This window comes from Schistocerca nitens, chromosome 12 (assembly GCF_023898315.1).
Source record: "Schistocerca nitens isolate TAMUIC-IGC-003100 chromosome 12, iqSchNite1.1, whole genome shotgun sequence".
NCBI classification, from domain to species: domain Eukaryota; kingdom Metazoa; phylum Arthropoda; class Insecta; order Orthoptera; family Acrididae; genus Schistocerca; species Schistocerca nitens.
The window spans coordinates 22,272,301-22,296,364 of NC_064625.1; the positions used below are offsets into that span (position 1 = coordinate 22,272,301).

The following is a 24,064-nucleotide window of genomic DNA, read 5'->3' on the forward strand; positions in this document are numbered from 1 at the left end:
TTGCTTCAATGGGTGCACAGACCACAGTTACTTCATAATTAAATATAACAAATATAACGTCCGTTTTGAAGGCCCGACAAGATGTAAGTTATTTCATTTTAGAGCTTCCTTTGTTTGTTGCTGTTTACATTCTTGGAGAGGATGGCTCTTCCTTTACAGTCAAGACACCACCAAGCTGTGATGTCAAAGTATAAAAGTCCCCACGCACAGCAGGTGAAGACATTTACCTGCCATCGCACTTTGCCAATTACTCGAACCTCACATCTCTCTGTTCAACTCTGCACAAATGTGAAACAAAACAATTGTGCACAGTATGTTTGACGACATATTTCCTACCTAATACTACTATACTATTTTGTCACGATCGCCATTCCTTGTCATAAATATGGAGTCTGAAGTGTCATTTGCCTAAACAACATGCAATATTACATTACCACCACTGTTTCCTTCATTACGAGAACAAACAACTGAACATCTCAAATCTGTGATGTCAATACAATCACCACTGAACACAGCTTTCATTCTTCTATGGACTTCAATTGGGAGCACATTTTCTGTGGTTAGAAACTCACCGACATTGTTACATTACACACCACCATGTTACACACTACAATACAGAGCCTTCTAGGTCACAGGTTGCAACATGCATCAGTGAAGTGGGAAAGTCAAATGAATAATATGCACGATATGTAATGCCTCAGTCGATATTGAGAACACAATAAAAAATTCAGAGCTTTACTTTTCAGGATGTCCTCGTAGGTGCATGCAGCATGCTGTGCAACGCCAGGGTGCATGCAGCATGCCATGCAATGCCAGGGTGCATACGCGAACAAGATAAAAAATAATATTTCAACAATTTTTCCCAAATTTCACAGTTAAAAACTCACTCTTTCCCAGGTGAAAATACAGTATTTCCCTGGCGAAAGTACATTTTCTCATTGTTAAGTGATGATATACTTTCCCTCAGAAGTGTAAAACTTATAAATCCTATAAATGGCAAAAGCCATTCACCCTTTTACTAACAGAATGCCTATCTACTAATGAAGAATGAATAAAAATATTGTCTATGTTTGTGCTACCGTTGCCTTGCAGCCTAGTTGCAAAAAACAGTCTGCATCAGATAACATGAATTTAGGAGATCCATCAACATCCTTTTTCTTGCACAATCATATAAAAAATTAATATTGCAGTAACCACATATAACTAATTTCTGGTACTTCCTATAAAGTGAATCAAGAACCCCCTCTAGCTTAAGCAGAAATGCTCTGAAGTCAGAGTTTGGGGATCTATAAACAACAACAATTAGTAGTTTAGTTAAACTAAACTCAGCTGCTCCTACACAGCATTCCAGTATCTGTTCAGTGCAGTGCCGTGATACATCTACGGACTTGAATGTAATACTGCTTTTTACGTACATGGCCACTCCCCCACCCCACAAGGAACCCCTTGAAAAACAGCCAGCTAATCTGTATCCTGGTAAAGGAAGCCTCTGAACTGTCAAATTATTTAAGTGGTTCTCCAATATACCAATAATTTCAGAGTCAACATCTATAAGCAGTTCACCAACTTTATCTCTAATACCTCTTATATTTTGATGAAATACGCTAATTCCTTCTCTACTTGGAAACATGACGTCCTCTGAAGGTGAGCCCTTTGAGAAAGTTCCTTTAAGCAGGTATACCTATTGGCTGACTTCAATCCAAAAAAGGTGCAGCTCTAACACGAACTACTACAGGAATTTTTCATGAGCGAGCCCACCCCCACCCCTACACTGTCACCTATAAGCTTTGCCAGCCTCCCCTTCCCATACCTAATGAGGTGCAGGCCATGCCTAGTGAAAACCAGACTGAACCGGCACCACTGCAATGCGACCCATGCCCTCTGCCATCAGTGCCTTCTCCAGCCCCATGTTAATGTGCCTAACAGCCGCACTAAGATGAGGCCGATCATGACGCTGCAGCAGTTGCACGAAATGCAATACTACTTCACTATTACAGTTACCAAAGATGGCAGGTATTGACTTGTGAATTTTTATTTTGTATATTAATGAACTACTATTACCCACCTGTGGCTTACAATGTTCCTCCAACCAGCTGAAGACACAAGCTGACAGTTCAGTGAAATTTGACACAGAGATGTTGCTGAATGACTGGAAGAGTTGATCCATCACAGCCTGAAACTGGAGATTAAAGACAATTTTTATTATTACACCCTGAAGTTATTAGGGTTTTTCATTTTTTTATTACAAATTCAACAGTTATTTTAATAGTTTGGGGTAAATTATTGGATGTGTGAACACATGAGGTGGAAAAAATGTTAAAATAATGGTGCTATCTCTCTTGTACATGCTACTGTGTTAGTGTCTGCATTAGTGGTTAAGGCACATTACTGTATCTTTAAAAACTTCCCACTGTCCACCTTAGTTTCTCACATACAAATTATTCCTTAAGTACATGATCAATTATTTAAATTTTTCATTACTAAGAGCACAAGAGCAATGTACTTGAGGACAATATTATGGAAATGGAAGAGGATGTAGATGAAGATGAAATGGGAGATATGATACTGTGTGAAGAGTCTGACAGAGCACTGAAAGATCTAAGTCGAAACAAGGACCCAGGAGTAAACAACATTCCATTAGAACTACTGACAGCCTTGGGAGATCCAGTCCTGACAAAACTCTACCATCTGGTGAGCAAGATGTAAGAGAGAGGCGAAATACCCTCAGACTTCAAGAAGAATATAGTAATTCCAATCCCAAAGAAAGCAGGTGTTGACAGATGTGAAAATTACCGAACTATCAGTTTAATAAGCCATGGCTGCTAAATACTAACACGAATTCTTTACAGATGAATAGAAAAACTGGTAGAAGCCGACCTCGGGGAATATCAGTTTGGATTCCGTAGAAATATTGGAACACGTGAGGCAATACTGAACCTACGACTTATCTTAGAAGCTAGATTAAGGAAAGGCAAACCTACGTTTCTAGCATTTATAGACTTAGAGAAAGCTTTTGACAATGTTGAGTGGAATACTCTCTTTCAAATTCTGAAGATGGCAGGGGTAAAATACAGGTAGCAAAAGGCTATTTACAATTTGTACAGAAACCAGATGGCAGTTATAAGAGTCGAGGGGCACGAAAGGGAAGCAGTGGTTGGGAAGGGAGTGAGACAGGGTTGTAGCTTATCCTCGATGTTATTCAATCTGTATATTGAGCAAGCAGTGAAATAAACAAAAGAAAAATTTGGAGTAGGTATTAAAATCCATGGAGAAGAAATAAAAACTTTGAGGTTCACCGATGACACCGTAATTCTGTCAGAGACAGCAAAGGACCTGGAAGAGCAGCTGAAAGGAATCGACAGTGTCATGAAAGGAGGATATAAGATGAACATCAACAAAAGCAAAACGAGGATAATGGAATGTAGTCGAATTAAGTTGGGTGATAATGAGGGAATTAGATTAGGAAATGAGACACTTAAAGTAGTAAAGGAGTTTTGCTATTTGGGGAGCAAAATAACTGATGATGGTCAAAGTAGAGAGGATATAAAATGTAGACTGGCAATGGCAAGGAAAGCGTTTCTAAAGAAGAGAAATTTGTTGGCAACGAGCATAGATTTAAGTGTCAGGAAGTCGTTTCTGAAAGTATTTGTATGGAGTGTAGCTATGTGTGGAAGTGAAACATGGACGATAAATAGTTTAGACAAGAAGAGAATAGAAGCTTTCGAAATGTGGTGCTACAGAATAATGCTGAAGATTAGATGGGTAGATCACATAACTAATGAGGAGGTATTGAATAGAATTAGGGAGAAGAGGAGTTTGTGGCACAACTTGACCAGAAGAAGGGACCGGTTGGTAGGACATGTTCTGAGGCATCAAGGGATCACAGAAATTTAGCATTGGAGGGCAGCGTGGAGGGTAAAAATCGTAGAGGGAGACCAAGAGATGAATACACTAAACAGATACAGAAGGATGTAGGTTGCAGTAGGTACTGGGAGATGAAGAAGCTTGCACAGGATAGGGTAGCATGAAGAGATGCATCAAACCAGTCTCAGGACTGAAGACCACGACGACAACAACAACAACAACAACAACAACAAGAGCACGAAATTTACTTCAGTGTCCTGGACAATGCTACGAATAAACAGTAGTAGGCTACCTATCCAAATTATGCGACAGAAAACAGACTCAATATGCACTGATGCCATTCACTGCCATACACGTATGATGGCGGCACTTTTTACAAATGTCACCACCCCTTGAGGGAACCGCGGCACACACTCACCACACGGAACTTGGTCTCGTCCGAGACGCGCTGCACAGCCTGCCCTGGCTGGCTCTGCTGTGCCTTCACGATCTGCTCGTAGTTGGCCTGCATGATGCGCAGAGCCGTCACCTCCTTGCGCAGGCTGTTGCGCTCCTCCTCTTGCTTCTTCTTCTGCTGCAGCAGGAACTGCAACGAGGGAGGCAACAATGTGACATGTTTTGGGTACGTTTTCTGGTAAAATGCAGTCTCCAGTCACAGCATTTTACTTTTACAATCAAATTTGAATCATTTCGGAGTTACGATCCAATTTTCCTGCATATTAACACCTTATAGACTGAGACCGAACCAGAACATAGCAGTGCCAAGAAGACTGCACACGAGTATTGGCCGGGCCCCTATTTTCTCAATGTGTGAGCCACCTATCGCTCGAAAATTGGACTCATTTCATATGAGAACAATGTACAGACATCTTATGATCTTGACTGGCGATGCCTACTGTAGTCAATTTCCAGAATTATTGTGAAAGAAATATTAGCGAACTTGACAGCTCGTAAGCATGTATCGAGTAGCACTGTATCGATTATGATAATATCGCTGTGGTCGCTTTTTTTGTTTTTTCGCGTCAGAACGAGCGAGAGAGTCACGTGGTGGTTTTTCTAACCGTGTGCTTGGTGTGAAGATGTTAAGGAATCAGGCTAAGAAAACAAGAAAATTATGTGACTATAAAGGTGTTTGACGACCTGCAATCATTCGTGTACCTCACGAGACATAATCCGCGATTCGCGAAGTCATAAACCACGAGAACAATCGTGAGAACATGATTAGATGACTGCGAGCATCTCATCCAGTGTGGGATAATGTATTGTGGTGCAGTGTTACTGTATGTATCAGTGTATCAACATATGTGTTATTTTGTGAAGAGTGCAACAGTGCAGCCCTGTGTAGTGCAAGTCTTAAAAAATACATAAATGGATTATACTAGGCTAAAACATGAATTTTGGTAATTGCCACTCCTTTGTTCCCCTTGTTAGTTATCATTCATTACAGCAATGCTCAAGCTGCTGTTCCTAGACTGCAAGGGAAGAAGCAAATGGTGATTGGATTTACGAGGTGGGTGGGTACAATTAGCAAACTCAGATAGAACAATAACCCCACCCTCCCCCATTCACTTACAAGCTGCTGTTGCAAATGGCTGGGCCAATACAGTTGCCCTGACGTAATTTCGTGTGTGTACTCATTAGGTTTCACAGTTTACTGTAATTTTGCAACAAATATATCACGTCTGTTGAGTGAGCACGAAATTTGGACGTTCCAAGAGAAAGAAATAGCTAAATAAGTCACCTCACACATTTTTCTTGGGGTGATAATTATACTTTCTGTCAGCATTATTTTAAAATTTGTAATCTGTCAAAGAACTAAAGTAAATACGAAAAATAAATCTTGAAACTTGGTCCCGTTTTAGTATGTCTCTTCAAGATACATCAATTACATATGTGCTTGTAACACTTTGAATAAAAGCATAAGAGCCGAGTTTCCTGGCCCAATGTTGTTCTAAATGGCCGGTTTCCGAAGTGTTAATAGAAGGTGACAGTCAGGTTCCCTCGAAACACACAATAAAAATGTGGATTAAAAATTCTGAAGAGACTTGATACGCTCTAAAAAAGAAATGACAGGACGACCAAGAGGGGCTCATACTCCACAGAATATCAAAACTGCACGCGTTTCAGTCTTACGGAGCCAACGGCATTCAGTTCGTAAACAGCTGTTAGCGGAGTGCCGTGAGGGAGTGTTCCCTGAATTCTCCATTATGACTGAAATTTCATCCTTACAAGCAACACTGTATAACAACTGAAGGACAACAATTACCCGTTGTGATTGGAATTCTGTCAGTAAATTATGACAAATGTAAATAAGGACAATGGATTTCCACATAATCTGTGAAAGTTAAAATGCTGCCCATTTTCATCTCACAGGTTACAAATAGCTCTGAACACTACAGGACTCAACATCTGAGGTCGTCAGTCCCCTAGAACTTAGAACTACTTAAACCTAACCAACCTAAGGACATCACACACATCCATGCCCGACGCAGGATTCGAACCTGTGACCATAGTGGTCGCGCGGTACCAGACTGAAGCGACTAGGTCTGCTCGGCCACAATGGCCGGCTCACAGGTTATGTGAATAAGTAGAACTACCATTACTGGGCAGATAGCAACCATAATGAAGTACATGAACGCCCTCCAAACACTACAGATTGTTATGCTGAGATGTTCCAATCTTCTGTTGTGCCTGCATCGAACAGTAATCCACAATTACTGAAACCTGGATTTAACACGATGGTGGACATTGCAAACTCCTAGGCAATCAATGGCAGCTGTGCAAGAATTGTTTGGTAACCATGTCATCTCAAGACTCCACGGCATTCTCTTGTCCTCCAGATTACCACATTTATACGATCTACAGAACCTGGCCAAGAACAATGAATGAACCAAAACAAAGAATTCAATTTGAAATTTGTGGTTCCCAGCTGACATGGTGCAGCAATCAATGAGGAACCTCAAGCGCAGATTGAAGGAGCAAGGAGGAGGAGGTAAGTGCTTAACATACTGTCAACAATGAGGTCATCAGAGACAGAGCACAAGCTCGGATCAGGGAAGGATGGAGAAGGAAAGCGGCCATGCTCGTTTGAGGGAACCATCCCGGCATTTGCCTAAAGCGACTTAGGGAAATCGCAGAAAACCCAAATCAGGATGGCAGGACACAAGTTTGAACCATCATCTTCCTGAATGTGAGTCCAGTGTGCTACCCACTACACGACCCCGCTCAGCAGCAGATTGGAATACTGCAAATGTACAGGAGGACAACATCCACAGGATACAATTTTCAGACATTAATAATTTGGATTACTGTCTCTCACCAGGTAAGTTGTTGTAGTTAAGTTGCTGTCAGTAAAAATCTTTGGTACATTTTATTCTATTTTTTATTAGGTGTTCCAAAAGTTTCCATTTTTCTGTGTCACCCTGTATTAACAGTAACCTGAAATTACTGCCACAAATATTTACAGAAGGAACATAAAACTAACTGAAGCTGTCATGAGATCAATTTGAATTCCAGAGACATATAAGAATGCACAAGACTACGCTGATCACATGATGTACCTTAGAAAATGGCTTCAAGAAAGGCAAACCTTTATTTATAGCATTAGTAGATTTAGAATAAGTTTTGGAATACGCTGTTTGAAATCTGAAGATAGCAGGGATGAAGTACAGGGAGCCAAAGGTTATTTATAACTTGTAAAGAAATCAGACTGCATTTTTATGAATCTAAGCATTCTGCCACATGAAGGTAAGTTCTGGCCAATTTCCATTTTGATATAAATGTCATATTATTTCAGTTTACACAAAAACAAAAGAAACAAAATTACTCAAAGGAGTGGCAGTTAAAAATTGTTTTTCCTATTGTCATGTACGCACTGCACGGAATTGGTATGTTTATCGATATAATGTGCAGCTCAAAATACAGATAACAATTTGTACTTCCATTGACACGCACGTGTAAGAAGGTATATATAAAACAAAGCCTCAACTATTCTATCATAATTATGATGGGTATTTTCATTTAGAATACACTATTATGAACGTGAGTCATGTTCTACCAGGCAACACAATGTCGGCACCAATTCCCACTGTTAGATATCCCTGAAATACTTTTCTGTTGTATCCCACTACACCTTCAGGTCAATGTGAGGACCCTACCCTCATAATACGTCTGCAGCCAATTTCCTGTCTATACATCTGACTACCCATTTCCCTATGAAGTACAGGTTTATAATTCTCACCTCACTTAAAGTGCATGGTAAAAGGAAATTACTTGCATTATTGTCTGGGATGGTTCCATTCAGAAATCTTGCTCTCTGTTAATATAAAATGAAAACTTACTATTAAGCATCACCACAACGAATGCACCGTTTGTCATACTTTTCTCACAACATACAGATGTCAACAATACTGTAGCTTTTATAGAAGATCATTGGCAACAAGGTTAACCTACATCACATTTCTTGTTGGTGCTGAAATTACGATTAAACTTAGGTTTCACAAACCATATACACACATATATTTTGCTCGACTTCAACATAAATACTGGCCTGAAAGTTGCACATAAAAATTTTTGGGAAGTAGAGAATATTCTTGGTCGTATTAAGGCGAACCGACGGAACTAAAATCCTGAATGTGGAACACAAGTACTCGCACAGAGTCATACACTGAGTCTCTCATAAATAAAATGTGTTCACATATAACAAGACATAATAATGTCATCTCAGATATTACTAAAATTGATTTCATAGTTTTCTTAACAACTTTCTTGCTGGAATTTCTACAAGGTCCAACAGAATGCAAATTCATACTTTTTCGGTACACAGGTCGAACAGATTCACACCTCTTACAGCACTTTATTTTTATATCTCACATTAGTTTTACGTTTCCACGATAAAATGTATATCCCATGCACCTATAGACTTTGAGAATTTTTACTAACATTTGAAATTATCACTAAGTAGCAATGCTGTAAGACTGTGAGAAGACTTTGAGGTGCCTATTTTCAAGATGGCTACTATAGCTTTGTTCACTTTTATTTTATTGGACAAATGATCACAAATTGTTGATGCATAACGAATTCCTTTCTACCCCTGAGAGCTTTAATAACGACTAATAAAGGTAATTTTTCTTCTTGTATTGTAGGTATGGACTTCATTATTCTTTTCAAATTGTGATGGATTATTTACAACCAAGTCATTAGTCAATATATGCATCATGATGGTGCAGTTAATATGTGTAACTAAACGAAAGGGTACTTCAAATGACAGCAGGTGAACATCACTTATTACTCTCACTACTTGCTTTTGTGCGATCAATATTTTCTTCTAAGTGACGAGTTATCCCAGAAAATTATTCTATAATACATTATTGCTTCTTCCAGTCAAAGTTAACATCAATACGAAACCTCAAAAATTAAGAGCATCATACCCTATTTACTCAGATGGCAACCCAGTTCTAAGCAAAGAAGGGAAGGCAGAAAGGTGGAAGGAGTATATAGAGGGTTTATACTAGGGCGATGTGCTTGAGGACAATATTATGGAAATGGAAGAGGATGTAGATGAAGACGAAATGGGAGATAAGATACTGCGTGAAGAGTTTGACAGAGCACTGAAAGACCTGAGTCGAAACAAGGCCCCGGGAGTAGACAACATTCCATTAGATCTACTGATGGCCTTGGGAGAGCCAGTCCTGACAAAACTGTACCATCTGGTGAGCACGATGTATGAGACAGGCGAAATTCCCTCAGACTTCAAGAAGAATATAATAATTCCAATCCCAAAGAAAGCAGGTGTTGACAGATGTGAAAATTACTGAACTATCAGTTTAATAAGTCATAGCTGCAAAATACTAACGCGAATTCTTTACAGACGAATGGAAAAACTGGTAGAAGCCGACCTCGGGGAAGATCAGTTTGGATTCCGTAGAAAGGTTGGAACACGTGAGGCAATACTAACCTTACGACTTATCTTAGAAGAAAGATTAAGAAAAGGCAAACCTACGTTTCTAGCATTTGTAGACTTAGAGAAAGCTTTTGACAATGTTGACTGGAATACTCTCTTTCAGATTCTGAAGGTGGCAGGGGTAAAATACAGGGAGCGAAAGGCTATTTACAATTTGTACAGAAACCAGATGGCAGTTATAAGAGTCGAGGGGCATGAAAGGGAAGCAGTGGTTGGGAAAGGAGTGAGACAGGGTTGTAGCCTCTCCCGGATGCTATTCAATCTGTATATTGAGCAAGCAGTAAAGGAAACAAAAGAAAAATTCGGAGTAGGTATTAAAATTCATGGAGAAGCAATAAAAACTTTTGAGGTTCGCCGATGACATTGCAATTCTGTCAGAGACAGCAAAGGATTTGGAAGAGCAGTTGAACGGAATGGATGGTGTCTTGAAGGGAGGATATAAGATGAACATCAACAAAAGCAAAACGAGGATAATGGAATGTAGTCGAATTAAGTCGGGTGATGTTGAGGGAATTAGATTAGGAAATGAGACACTTAAAGTAGTAAAGGAGTTTTGCTATTTAGGGAGTAAAATAACTGATGATGGTCGAAGTAGAGAGGATATAAAATGTAGACTGACAATGGCAAGGAAATCGTTTCTGAAGAAGAGAAATTTGTTAACGTCGAGTATAGATTTAAGTGTCAGGAAGTCGTTTCTGAAAGTATTTGTATGGAGTGTAGCCATGTATGGAAGTGAAACATGGACGATAACTAGTTTGGACAAGAAGAGAATAGAAGCTTTCGAAATGTGGTGCTACAGAAGAATGCTGAAGATAAGGTGGGTAGATCACGTAACTAATGAGGAGGTATTGAATATGATTGGGGAGAAGAGAAGTTTGTGGCACAACTTGACTAGAAGAAGGGATCGGTTGGTAAGACATGTTTTGAGGCATCAAGGGATCACAAATTTAGCATTGGAGGGCAGCGTGGAAGGTAAAATTCGTAGAGGGAGACCAAGAGATGAATACACTAAGCAGATTCAGAAGGATGTAGGTTGCAGTAGGTACTGGGAGATGAAGAAGCTTGCACAGGATAGAGTAGCATGGAGAGCTGCATCAAACCAGTCTCAGGACTGAAGACCACAACAACCCTATTTACTGATACCTGTCAAAGTGCTACAACAATTTCTGGTATGACTATTTCTTATAGGGAACTGAATGTAGTGTGCTTTTTCAAAATTTATAAAGAACCCATTCTCAGAGAACCACTTAATAATTCTTTGAAAACCACTGTCAATAATTCCTTCTGTTGCTACTTCCCCATGGGATTTATTGTAACATTAGTATCTTCTGCAAACTGACCACTGTGTGATCACAGCTGTTAAGCAACATTACCAGTCAAATATTGTGAAACCGATTGTACATGGAGATTCAGACATCCTGCATTATGGGAATGCCACAAAGTGCCCACTGCAATACACAGTATTTGTAAATATTGGAACAATTGCGGCAATGTGAAGATAGCAACAATAGCTTGCTTATGAACAAAATTACAAAACCACTGCTGAATGTGGCTTTCAAGGTTATAAGAGTATGGAACTGATACTACAACACATCTGTGCAATCTTGTGGGTCAAATTTCTTGTTATGAAGACGAAGGTGGCAAAAAAAATCCACAAGTGGTTAAACAGCAATGTCTTGAACTGGGATTCTAACAGTTATGCAACACGATTATAGTGAACAAAGTGTGTTCAGCAGAGGGAGAGAATAGCAGTGAGGCAACTGGGGAACCTATTATTGATTATCATGCACACCAAGGCACTGAACTGTTATTAAGAGTATCCATGACAAAATCTGTTTGATAAACCAGTGTTTTGACTCTCTGAAGAAAAAAAGTGAAAAACAGGAATACGAAAGAAATTGACGATTATACTCCAAAAGTGAAAAGGAACAAGTAATAAAAAATACAATGTGTTTTAAGTGTAATTTTGTACGCAACTTGTCAATTTCCAACACATGACATGGACTCTGCAATTTGGAAAGTGGCATGTTTTGTGAACACGATATGTAGGAATTTCCAGTAAAAACGTGTATTTTTGATTACCCTTATTTTTTAGTTATATACAGACTCAGGCCACCATTAATCCAGACAATTGGGAGGATGTTATACCTTGTATTTACGTTCAAGTGTCAGTGAATATATATCATAATTCTCTTTTCACCAAGATGAATTGTGAGAAAGTCATTACTGAACAATATATAGTCTCTTTTAACGGTTATATTAATCACAGATATATTGGTACCAACTTTGCATTTTACATAGGACTACAGAGTAGTGGCAATCAAACGAAAGAGAGGCAGATGGAAAAAAGTAAGCAAACTGTTCATTATTTCAAAGGTAATCATCATAACTGTTAATGCATATATCCCACTGTGAGACAAGACACTCAGTGCCTTCCTGGAAAAAATATTAGCTGTTGCCTACAGAAGTCTTTCTTTAGCACTCCAAAAATACAAAAATCTCATGGGGAGAGATCAGGACTGTGTGGTGGATGCGAGCCCACCTACATATTGCAAAAGTCTGCTTTGAGTATACTCCAGAAGTTTCGCTGGGAAGCCCTTAAACATCCTCCATACAGTCCCAATCTCTCCCCGTGTGATTTCCATACTTTCAGAGCCCTGAAGGAAGAGATTTGTGACCATCAATTTCCTTTGGATATAGGTGCACACCTGGATGCAGGGAACTGCAAACATTTTTCAACAGAGGCACTGACCATCTTGTCTCACAACGGGTAAATGTACTAACAGTCCTGGCAATTCCTTCTCAAATTATGAAAACTTCACTTACTTCTTTTCTGTCTGTCTCCTTTTCATATGACTGTCTCTTATAATTTCTGATACTGGCATCATAGTTCTACAAGACTAACTCAATGGCATTTCACTCTAAAAAACGATTATTAGTATCAGAAAAATTACAATATTCAGAACTTAGGATTTATCAGTTTTCAACATCCACATGCAAAAGTTGGCGATTCTGTGCCCAAACAAGAAAACGTGTCTGTTCAGATAAGGAAGAAACTGAATTGCACCATCACAATACCAGCATGAAAGGGACACTGAGGTAATGTAGCTTTTTTTCTGCCTGGGTTTCTCTCTGTCATTCACTTGGGTCAAGAGCTAGTTACTTTGAAAAAATAAATCTCTTTCACACAAATCAAGAGAAACAAGACATGTTATCGCTTTACAGAGAATGCAGAACGAATGCGAAGTAGTTGAGCTGTCCTCTCAAAGTTATTCTAACAGACAGTGGCAGACAAGAGTGACAAGTCACCAAATGTGCAAAAAAATTGTCACTGGAGGGTAAGAGCAGCCACATAATTAGTGGAGTGAACAAAATATATTTTCTGGCAGCTGCTGCTCATAATCTGTATGTTAGCCCCAGAGAAATTATGAGTACATCTGGAATAATTCACCCCAGTATTGTTCACATTTTGTGCACAAAGAGCTTCTACCCACATAGTGTATCACTTCACCAGCCAATTAACTAGCATGACTGCAGTAGATGCTCAGAATTCTGTCACTTCGTTCTGATGTGACAACAGGTTCTTTCTTCAAAGAATTATCATTACTGATGAAGCTACCTGTACAAATCATGGAAAGATGAACATAAGAAAAATGCTTTATTACACTGCTGAGTACACATACTGTCTGAGGGAGGTCAAATATCAGAGGCATTGCAACGCAAATATCTGGAGCGGGATTATTGGAGACTACATGATAGCATCTTGAAGGAACTTTAATGGGTATACCTGTAATTAATACTAACAAAGAGATATAGGGGCTGGCCAGTACTCACCTCAGCTCAGTACAGCCAATAGATTCACAAAACAGAACAGAAAATTTACATTCCTAGCTTTCGGAACTTTGTTCCTTCATCAGGGAGGAGAGAGGGGGAAGAAGGGAAAGTGGATTCAGTTACTCACAACCCAGGTTATGAAGCAACAGGGAAAGGTAAACAGGGAGGGTAGCTTTCGGAACAAAGTTCCGAAAGCTAGGAATGTAAATTTTCTTTTCTGTTTTGTGTAACTATCGGCTGTACTGAGCTGAGGTAAGTACTGGCCAGCCCCTATATTTCTTTGTTAGTATTTGTTTCACACCTTAATATGAGATTTTCCATTAATCATTTAGATACCTGTAATTAATGCAGTTGTGAAGAGAGACTACACATCAATTAGTGAGAACATATTCACAATTCATTTGGGTGAAAAGAGAATGACGGTATCTTAAAATTTTCAGGAAATATCTGAAATGAACAACTTAGCGGACTCACTGTACATTGCCACACAAAATGATCAAGAATTTTTTGCCATCAGCTCTACACAGGCCACAGCCATGTTGTGGCCGAGTAGTACCTCTATGTAGTCTATGGACTTCTGGAGGACGGTGGCCTTGCTCAGCTTGTAGCCAGACGTCTCGGGCTGCTGGCACGTCGGAACCAGCGACTGCAGCGCATCGTAACCCTTCTTGATGGCATCCCGCCTCTTCTGCTCTGCCTGCAACCAATACGAAGCCAACACACATAAGTTAGTTGTATTAAGGATCATGATAATGATTCCACAGAAGAACAAAGCAGTTTACATGTAAAGACCACAGGACTTTGAGCATTTTATTTCGCACTTTTCTCAGATTTTCCAGTTTCAAATACACTTTTTCCCAGTTGAAAATACACTATACCCTGGGTGAAAATACATTTTTTCCATGTTAATTGACAATATACTTCCCTTGGAGCTGTAAAATTTATCAATCCTTCGAATGGTACGGATTTTATACATTGGCATAGAACTTCCTGACACTTTGGGGGGAGGGGGGGGGGGGAATCCACCAAATACAGCACAATAGCTTTCAAAGCACTGAAACTGAGGTTGCGATGCACTTTTGTCAGTCAATCAAAGCTCGTGTCATGTGATCCCTGCAGATATTCCAAGTATAGGACAAGTAATGTAGTCAACCAATGGCAACATGACTGTTAAAGTAGCATGAACAGAAACATAAACACACAATCAGGAAAAGTTAATATGTGTGTATGTGTGTGGGGGGCAGGGGGTGGGGGTGGGGGTGGGGGGGGAGGAGTGGAGGGGAAAGGAGGGGGGGTGTATTAGGGTTAAGCAGGACCCTAAGGGTACAGATTGAATTGCAGCAGCTGAATATTTCTTACAAGCAGGATTTTATAGACCGTGCAACTAATATTTTGTGGGTTACCTGACCGAATACATGTTCCATCAAGTACTTCAACTTTATATAGAAAAGCCAATTACATGTGAAATTGCTGAAGAATTCACCTGCACTTTCTTTTTTAAGTATAACTGTACTTCTTGCCAACATTACTGCATAATTTGTTATCTATGAAAGAATTAACAGAAATATGAAAAACTAACCTGTAAGGTTGGTTTTTTTCACTGTATATATAAACAAAGATGATGTGACTAACCAAACGAAAGTGCTGGCAGGTTGATAGACACACAAACATACACACAAAATTCAAGCTTTCGCAACCAACAGTTGCTTCATCAGGAAGCACACACACACACACACACACACACACACACACACACACACACACACACACACACACACAAGCGCGAGCGCGCGCGCGCACACATCAATCCGCACATCATTGGGCCAAACTCTTTGCCTTTACAATGTCTGCTTGTCTCTTTTTCGCCCTAAGGTAAGTCTTTCCACTCCCGGGATTGGAATGATTCCTTACCCTCTCCCTTAAAACCCACATCCTTTCGTCTTTCCCTCTCCTTCCTTCTTTCCTGATGAAACAACCGTGGGTTGCGAAAGCTCGAAATTTGTGTGTGTGTTTGTGTGTTTCTTATTGTCTCCTATCAACATACCAACACTTTCATTTGGTAACACAAATGTACCACTAACATTTTAAGTAATGCCATAAATGGCTGGTCCTCTGGACCCGAAATTTTTCTAAGTGCCTGGTCCTCAAAGTATTAGGTATCGGATGAGAGTCAAACCCTCCATGATTTAAGAAATTTGGCGCACATTCTCACACTTACCACCTAGTGTAAAAGGAAATTTACTTTGAAGGTAACGCTTTTCAAACCACCATTCGCAATATTTTCCCGTGATCTGCTAGAAACCTAAACAGTTATGGCATCACGTTCATTGAAAGCATTTTGTTAATACGAAGTATTATATAGTGTTTGTCCTGAAACCTTTTTGACACATTTTGCTGTTAGCAGACACTTGTGTGTCCATTATATTTTGTTGCTATAAATAGTGCGTTTTCATTGCAACTGCAGTTTTATTTTGGTGTTATTCTTTCATTTATGATTTATCGCTACAGTCTTATTCTGCAGTAATGTCCTAAAGTAAAATTCTTTGTTAGAGTATCAGTTCTTATCAGTCAAAATTACAAAAATTTAACTGAGAACTAAAACAATGAAAAATTGCTGAAATTCTTAAAAAAACTTCAGGGATCTTCCTGGATGAAAAAATTCCTGGGTTTTTCACAGATTCTCCAGTTGTTCTGGGGCACTTACACCATAATAATGTTGACCAAACTCAAAAATTTAAAATGCTGCCATCATCTACTCATTAAGAAGTATGATGTTATGTTAAAAGTTTAACACAATAAGACAAGTATTACCATTATAAACTTTCTGTTTGGCTTGAGACAGCTTAACTTATCGCAATAAATACCTGGACTTTACTCAAATAAAAATGAGGGCACTCAGCAACTTCCGACAAATTTTAAAAGCATAATTTCATACCTTTCCTAAATATTTTCTTGCTTATGTGCTCGAAGTCCAATATTTAACACATTAACTCCTTGGTGAAACAATCAGGCATTTGAAGCTGTTTTACACAAGGGATTTCAATTCTGTAAAAATGCGGCAGTTTACTAGTTGAAAAAGAATGCACGGAAGTAAAAATGAGAGCAAATACAAAATTAATAAAATGACCTGACAAAGGATTATAAAGCGGAAAAAATGTATTTGAACCAAGTAACTGAATAAAAATAATGACCATAGTCATTTCAAAAAGAGGTAGACTCAATAGGACTCAACTACATAATCTTCAGCACTCCACCCCAGTAACTTAACCACTATGCTAAGGCACCATTTTAAAAACTATTCTTGATATTAACGCTCTAATAGATCAGGCTCTAATAGATCAGAACAAATGTTTTTTTATCGATTACTTGCAGATGACAGCCCACCAAGGTGATCAGCTGCAGGGTGTAATACACAGAACTGTACATTTCCAACAAGTTGTTACTACCACCGAACGCCTGTCTCTAGCAAGTTACCAAATCCTCTCACTACGTACCTGGGTGTGGGCCTCACGGCGGCGCTCCTTGTAGCTCAGTGCGTTCCCCATGCTGCTGCCCGTGCCTCCACCATCACTGTCGTCTTCCTCGTCTGTGCAAAAGACGAAATTACACATCACTTCCTGTTTTTAACAAATTGACCACTAACAGTTCTAAACTACATACATACCCACCCAGCACTTCCGACTGCTGTCCTGCCAGTCTTACCATACCCCATCAGAAGCAGGGATGAACCCTGCTGCCATCACTACACAACCTCGTATGTTGGTATGACAACCAAGCTGTCTCCAGCATGAACGCCCTCCGCCAAACTGTGATGACAATTGGTTTGTGGAGCCCTCAACTGTGCGGTCATCAGTGCCCATACAAAGTCCCAATTGTTACACAGTCCAAATTTTACACAATCCATTATAGCCACTGTCATGAACAATGATGATGATGATGATGAAATGATGAGGAAAACACAAATCCCCAGTCCCCGGGCAGAGAAAAATCCCCAACCCCACCAGGAATCAAACCTGGGACCCCGTGATCCAGAGGCAGCACTGCTAGTCACTAGACCACAAGCTGCGGACTGCCAAACTGTGGCACAAAATGTGGCTGAGGGCAAAAGCCAGCAAGTTTTCTTTCTCTTTTGCGTGTGCCTACCGACAGGGAAGGAGTTTACAACGTATGTCCAATTGCCATACATATTTACCAACTGGGAAGTACTGCTATGTTTACCATCAAATATAAATCCAGGTGCTGCGAAGGCTTTTCGGAAGGTATTTCTTTGGAATACAGCTTTGCATGGAAGTGAAATGTGGATGATAAACAGTTCAGATGAGAACAGAACAGGAGATTTTGAAATATGACTCTACAGAAAATGCTAAAGATTGTTTGGGTCAATCACATAACTAATGAAGATATACTGAACCAAACTGGAGAGAAAAGAAATTTATGGCACTGCTGGACCAAAATAATGGCTGGTTGATAAGACAAATCCTGAGCTATTCAAGGAAACACATTGATATACAATTTAGTAATGGAAGTACAGGTGGGGGGGGGGGCGAACTGTAAGGGGGGGAGGGTGCAATCCTCAAGTACCGTAAGCAGATTCAAATGGATGTAGGTTGCAGTATGACTCTTTCAAAAGACAAGGATTCAAGTGACAAAATCAAAGAAAATAAGCTGTTATTGCAACGAGGTTCTATCTGACTTCTGTTACAAGCAGATCATACTTGTGCTGCAAACTGTGAAGAAATAGCACAGTTACAAGAATGCAGAAAGCTCCAACTGATATCTCTTTATCTGATTTGAGGTTATATTTGACAGAAGGAATTTAATTTTTTAATTAGTGAACTATTTAACTTTTAAATAATTATAAATAAAATTGAGTTTTTGTGTAAGTGTTAGTTTCTATTAATCAGATCTTATTATTTTAACAAATGTTGGGATTTAAAAGAGGAAAATATCTAATATGTAAATTGCTCCTTTCTTTCTTGGGGGGGGGGGGTGGGGGAGGGGGGGGGGAGGTGGAGGAAACACGAAAAAGGAAATCTGCTCTTATGAACTGACTGAAGAATCAAGCATTGAGGTAATAGCACGATTAGATACTGATTTATTATAATTTTCAGAGGTTGTTTGCAGCATCACATTTATATAGAAAGAGGTAGGGCAAAGGATAACTTAGTTATATTGAACTTTTTCTACAGTATTTTTGTGAATGTTCTTTACAGTTCATTGAGAAAAGCACTGACTAGTACTGTATCAGAAACTCTGACATAAATTTAAATGAAAAAAAATAAAGTATTAGGTGACACTTTGTCATTCCAAAGGGTCAAAAAGTTATATGGAAATGATGAGGCTTATACAGGACATACTAGCATTGAAAGCTGCATCTTCATACTGAAGACCATGACAACAATTCAGGCTTTACAACCACCCACTACACCTGGAATAGGATCGCACAGCACAAGTATCGGAAAACACACACACACACACACACACACACACACACACACACACACACACACACACACAGAGTAATGAGTGAAATACCCTCAGACTGCTTCCTCCACCCACTCTCGCCTATCCAGTGCAGCCACGGTTCGTCAGACCCGCGCCGCCCGTTCCCATTGCGCCGCCAGTGGAGCCAAGCATCCCCTATAAACGGCTGATAGTTCAATCCACTCTCTCCGGTCTCCATCCCGTGCTCGCCACCACCCACTTCACTATCTGCCGCTGGAGGAGCAGAGTAGCTACTTCGTGCTTTGCCAGCTGTTATATTATCAGACCCATGGACAGGTAGCAATTGTGCTTTCTGATAACACACACTAATGGCAGCTAGGCACAGATAAAGACTGATCAGTGGAACAACTTCCTCATAAAGGTACAATTTTAGCTGAATCAATATTAATTAACATGAAATCAGAGGACTGAAGTTAAGTTCCTAGTCACATAAATACGCTGTGTGTTAAATCTAATTCTATAAAGAAAATTTAGCGCACATAGGATTATAAAAGGCCAGATAGATTATTTCCATTCAGCCTTTGTCACTGACGAACGGCGGTCAGCACAGGTGCACGAATCGGGTGCCTGCTACGGAGGCAGATATACGAAGCAACATTAGCTGAACGGTCATTGAGGAAACACGCTGGTAGCCCCTCGGTTCATCTGGACTGTCTGTTACTAAACACTTTAATGTCTATTCATCCGAACACATCTCTGCAGCCATCATTCACCCTTGTGTTCTATGGCCCAAGGTGCACCACAGTTGCCGCAGTGCCCTTTTTGGATAGTGCCATTTCACCAAGTACAGTATACTTTAACCGTGTCCCCATACAGAGAGTTGACAAACTTAGTCATTTTGGAAATCCTCCCACCCTTAGTCCAAAAGCCAATGATCATGCCTTTTGGATGTCAAATAAATCACCCCATCACAACATTATAACAATGACTGCACTTTTTCCGCATTCCCCCAACGAGCTTTATATACCTTCCACTGCTAGTGACCTGCCATCTGTGAGTGGATATTGCTCGTTGACATCAAACATGGGCAGTGGTCATATTAATGTAATTGATTGCATACTTAGCATGTGGCAATAAATACTGCACTGCAACTATCTTAGATGAACTGTATAATTTTACAAAATAAATATAACTAAAACAATAAATCTACAAATTAATACCTAAGTTTTTGATCCGTTGTAGTGCTGCCACTGTAACAAATCTATATTTCCAGGGTAAGCTAATCTGCTACAGTTTGTTAAAAGTGCATGGTCATCTGATGTTCACTTCCACAACCACACTGAGAAGATGAAGACACACCAATGGAGACTTTCAGCACAGGCACCACAGCATGTACAAATCCTGTTAATTGTCTTCCAAACATGTCATGGTAATTCCATGCCAGTTGGTCTCGTATCAAGTCTTACAAGGTCTGATATTCCACGTGAGCAATGCTAATCCAAGCTTCTGACCACTTCATCTACATTTATACTCCGCAAGCCACCCAACGGTGTGAGGCGGAGGGCACTTTACATGCCACTGTCATTACCTCCCTTTCCTGTTCCAGTCGCGTATGGTTCGCGAGAACAACAACTGGCGAAAAGCCTTCGTGCGTGCTCAAATCTCTCTAATTTTACATTCGTGATCTCCATGGGAGGTATAAGCAGGGGGAAGCAATATATTCAATACCTCATCCAGAAACGCACCCTCTCGAAACCTGGACAGCAAGCTACACTGCGATGCAGAGCGCCTCTCTTGCAGAGTTTGACATTTGAGTTTGCTAAACATCTCCGTAACGCTATCACGCTTACCAAATAGCCCTGTGACAAAACGCGCCGCTCTTCTTTGGATCTTCTCTATCTCCTCTGACAACCCGACCTGGTACAGATCCCACACTGATGAGCAATACTCAAGCATAGGTCGAAGGAGTGTTTTGTAAGCCACCTCCTTTGTTGGTGGACTACATTTTCTAAGGACTCTCCCAATGAATCTCAACCTGGCACCCACCTTACCAACAATTAATCATTTCACTTCAAATCGTTCCGTACACATACTCCCAGATATTTTTACTTCCTGCTCACGTTGAAATCCATTATTTGCAGCAATTCTGCCAACTGCCTGGATTTTAAGGGGCTAATTCTAAGTGCCGGCATGTCAGAGTGGATTGGAAGCTGGTGAATTTTAGTTAATTTTTCATGTTCCACGAAAGGGGCAGTCTGTATCTGAATATCTTGTGGCCACATGTGACTTAGAGATGTTCACCAATGAAGGTGAGTAGATATGATGCAGCCCGTTATTGCACTCATCGCTACATTTAACTGAACGAAGATCTTTCTCACATTTAAACTGTAAGCCACACAGGAGAACAGTATTTGGCAGGAGAGTAGACAAGTCCTAAAGAAGAACAGTTTAAAGCTATAGCTCCCGCACTCCACGAGATACCACTCACTTTCCGTATGATGCTGCAGTGTTTTCTGTGTATCTTGTAGGACAAGAATTATTTCTAAATATTTTGGGAAGTCTTGGTGGTGGAGCCCGTGACCACTAAAGGTGAAATTTAGCTTTACCCATTGAAGGTGACATTTAGTTTGGCATTGGCCACTGTTAAGATGAAAGCAGCTAATTTCAGTCTTTGTTGGATTTAGTGTTAATCTCCACTTTTTGAGGTACTCATGCATTGTACTTGGATCTGCAGGGAGTATCTCTACATCAGCTTCAAGGCTGGTCAAAGACAGATCATTGTATAAATGAACTTCCTTGATTATTTCATGGAGATCACATGTACGAAAGTTTAATAGCACTGCTCCCGAGACTGAACCTCGGGGAAGACAAAAGTTTTTTGTGTCTGCTTAATCAGCTGAAGAGGATCACTTGGAAGTACCCCTCAGGTAATATGTTGTTTATGAAACTAATTATAGTTTGGTATTGCAAGTTTGTAAAAGAGTCCTTGGTTCCAGACTGTATTGTAGACAGCTGTAAGATCAACAAGAGTCACTGACATTTTAAGAGTTCGTTAAAACCCAGCTTCTGTGTGTGTGTGTGTGTGGGGGGGGGGGGGGGGGGGGGGGGGAAGTTAAGTACTTGGTCTGTACAGCATTTTTTAGGTCTGAATCCTGCTTGTTCGACAGAAAATCCTGCTTGTTCGATAGAAGTAACTTCACAGATATTTGGACAGATTCTGTTAAGAACAAGCCTTTCTAACAGTTTGCAGCAGCTTAAGAGGGTGACTGGATGATAGCGAACAGCTTTATTCACTGGTTTGCCAGGTTTCAGTATAAGTAGGATTTTTTGTTCTTTTGAAGGCTTTTGGAAGGTTGGTCGACAGCATAATATAGACGAAGCTTGCAAGCCACTTATGAGTTTTGTTTCCACAACTGATGAACTCTTGTTGTATCCCATCAAATCCTGAAGCTCTGTCTTTTTTTTTTTCCATTTCTATGAGTGCTCCATTGTTCACATATACCACAAAAAGTCTGGAATACTCTTAGTTTGCTGGGCGCCCTCTGCTTCAGATTGTAAAGCTCTTTCTTTCCCATTCTTGCGTGTGGCTTTCATGAGGGTGATATAGAGAAGGAGGTTATTCTATTTTGCAGTCTGATCTGGTGTTACATCAGGATCTTATTGGGTAGTTTTCTTAAGAGAAGCAGAAAATTCCATTGATGCTGAATTCTAAATAAAAGTCAATTCCAAACTCTGAACAATTTAAAGGAAGGCAATTCAAGGAAAAGTTGTGTTCTTCAAGCTTGTTGTCCAACTGTCTGTAACCTATTGAACCATGTCAAAGATACAAGGAAAAAAACTAGCAGTTGTAAGACTGCGATATGATCACCACATTTTTAACAGAACAAAAAGCAAAGGACTGGGATGAGCAGATATTAGCCCTCAGCCATCTGTTCTGTGGCATATATCTTATCATCATGTGTATTGTCTATTGTCTCCACCCCTTTCTGTACTAATTAGGCCTGACAACGAGACAAAACACACACACGCACACGCGCACACACACACACACACACACACACACAGTTGCACTCCATAGCTTTTACTGCTTCAACATCTTACATTTTATATTGTCTGTTGCATCAAAGGGGTAGAAAAAAAAGGCTAATGCATAATGAAGGACTTGCAAGGCAGTGATTACCTTCTGGAGGTGAAATGGGTATTACTGCTGATACACAAATTAAGTACAAACTGGCCAAATAAGCAGAACTCTAGCTCTGAGGGTTCCATTAAAACTTAATTCTGTATACAGAGAGGTCATCCATCCTTAAAAATTGAGACTCTCAACAATTTTTGCCTGTTGTCGATATCGATACTAGCAACATGTCGGCCCTGGAAACTCCAAAACCACATAAAAATCTTTATAGTCATTCCTGAGAGTACCTCAGACATACAAAAATAAGATAGCAGTAGACTTCAGTTTATACAGGGTGTATCATAATTAATGGCGCAAACGCATACAATTGAAAGTATATTATATTAGAAGCAAAAAGTCTCAGTAAACACAGGGTCAAAACTGCATACCTTAAGAGCTACGGGCAATTTTTCGTCTTCGATACTGTGAAGTAAATCTCTTCTACTGAAAGCTCTTTGCTTTCCATATTTTGGGAAATGGTAATGTGGACCAAAACAAGAAAAAAAGTCCAGTAAATATATGTGCTCTAAAATTCATACATTAAGAGCTATAAGCATGCGCTCATCTTCGCTACTTGGAAACACAACTCTTCTAATGAACAATTGCTCATAACTTTTACGGTATGCATTTTAGAGCAAATGTTTACTGGACATTTTTTCTTGCTTTGGTCCATACTACTACTTCCCAAAACGTGGAAAGCAAAGAGCTTGCAGTAGACGAGATTTGCTTCACAGTATCGAAGATGAAAAATTGCTCATAGCTCTTAAGGTATGCATTTTCAACCA

General features: G+C 39.8%; 1 protein-coding gene across 2 annotated transcripts in view; it reads right to left on the reverse strand.

The window, feature by feature from the left end:
• The window catches only part of LOC126215037 (max-like protein X), a 61,151-nt gene that overhangs the window by 23,613 nt on the left and 13,474 nt on the right, over positions 1-24,064 (reverse strand). For both annotated transcript variants that reach the window (XM_049941672.1, XM_049941673.1), the window contains exons 3-6: positions 17,155-17,246; positions 14,217-14,357; positions 4,283-4,450; positions 2,066-2,179 (exon numbers count right to left, since the gene is read on the reverse strand). In XM_049941672.1, the coding sequence (XP_049797629.1) occupies positions 2,066-2,179; positions 4,283-4,450; positions 14,217-14,357; positions 17,155-17,246 (515 nt within the window). The remainder of the gene's footprint in view (positions 1-2,065; positions 2,180-4,282; positions 4,451-14,216; positions 14,358-17,154; positions 17,247-24,064) is intronic.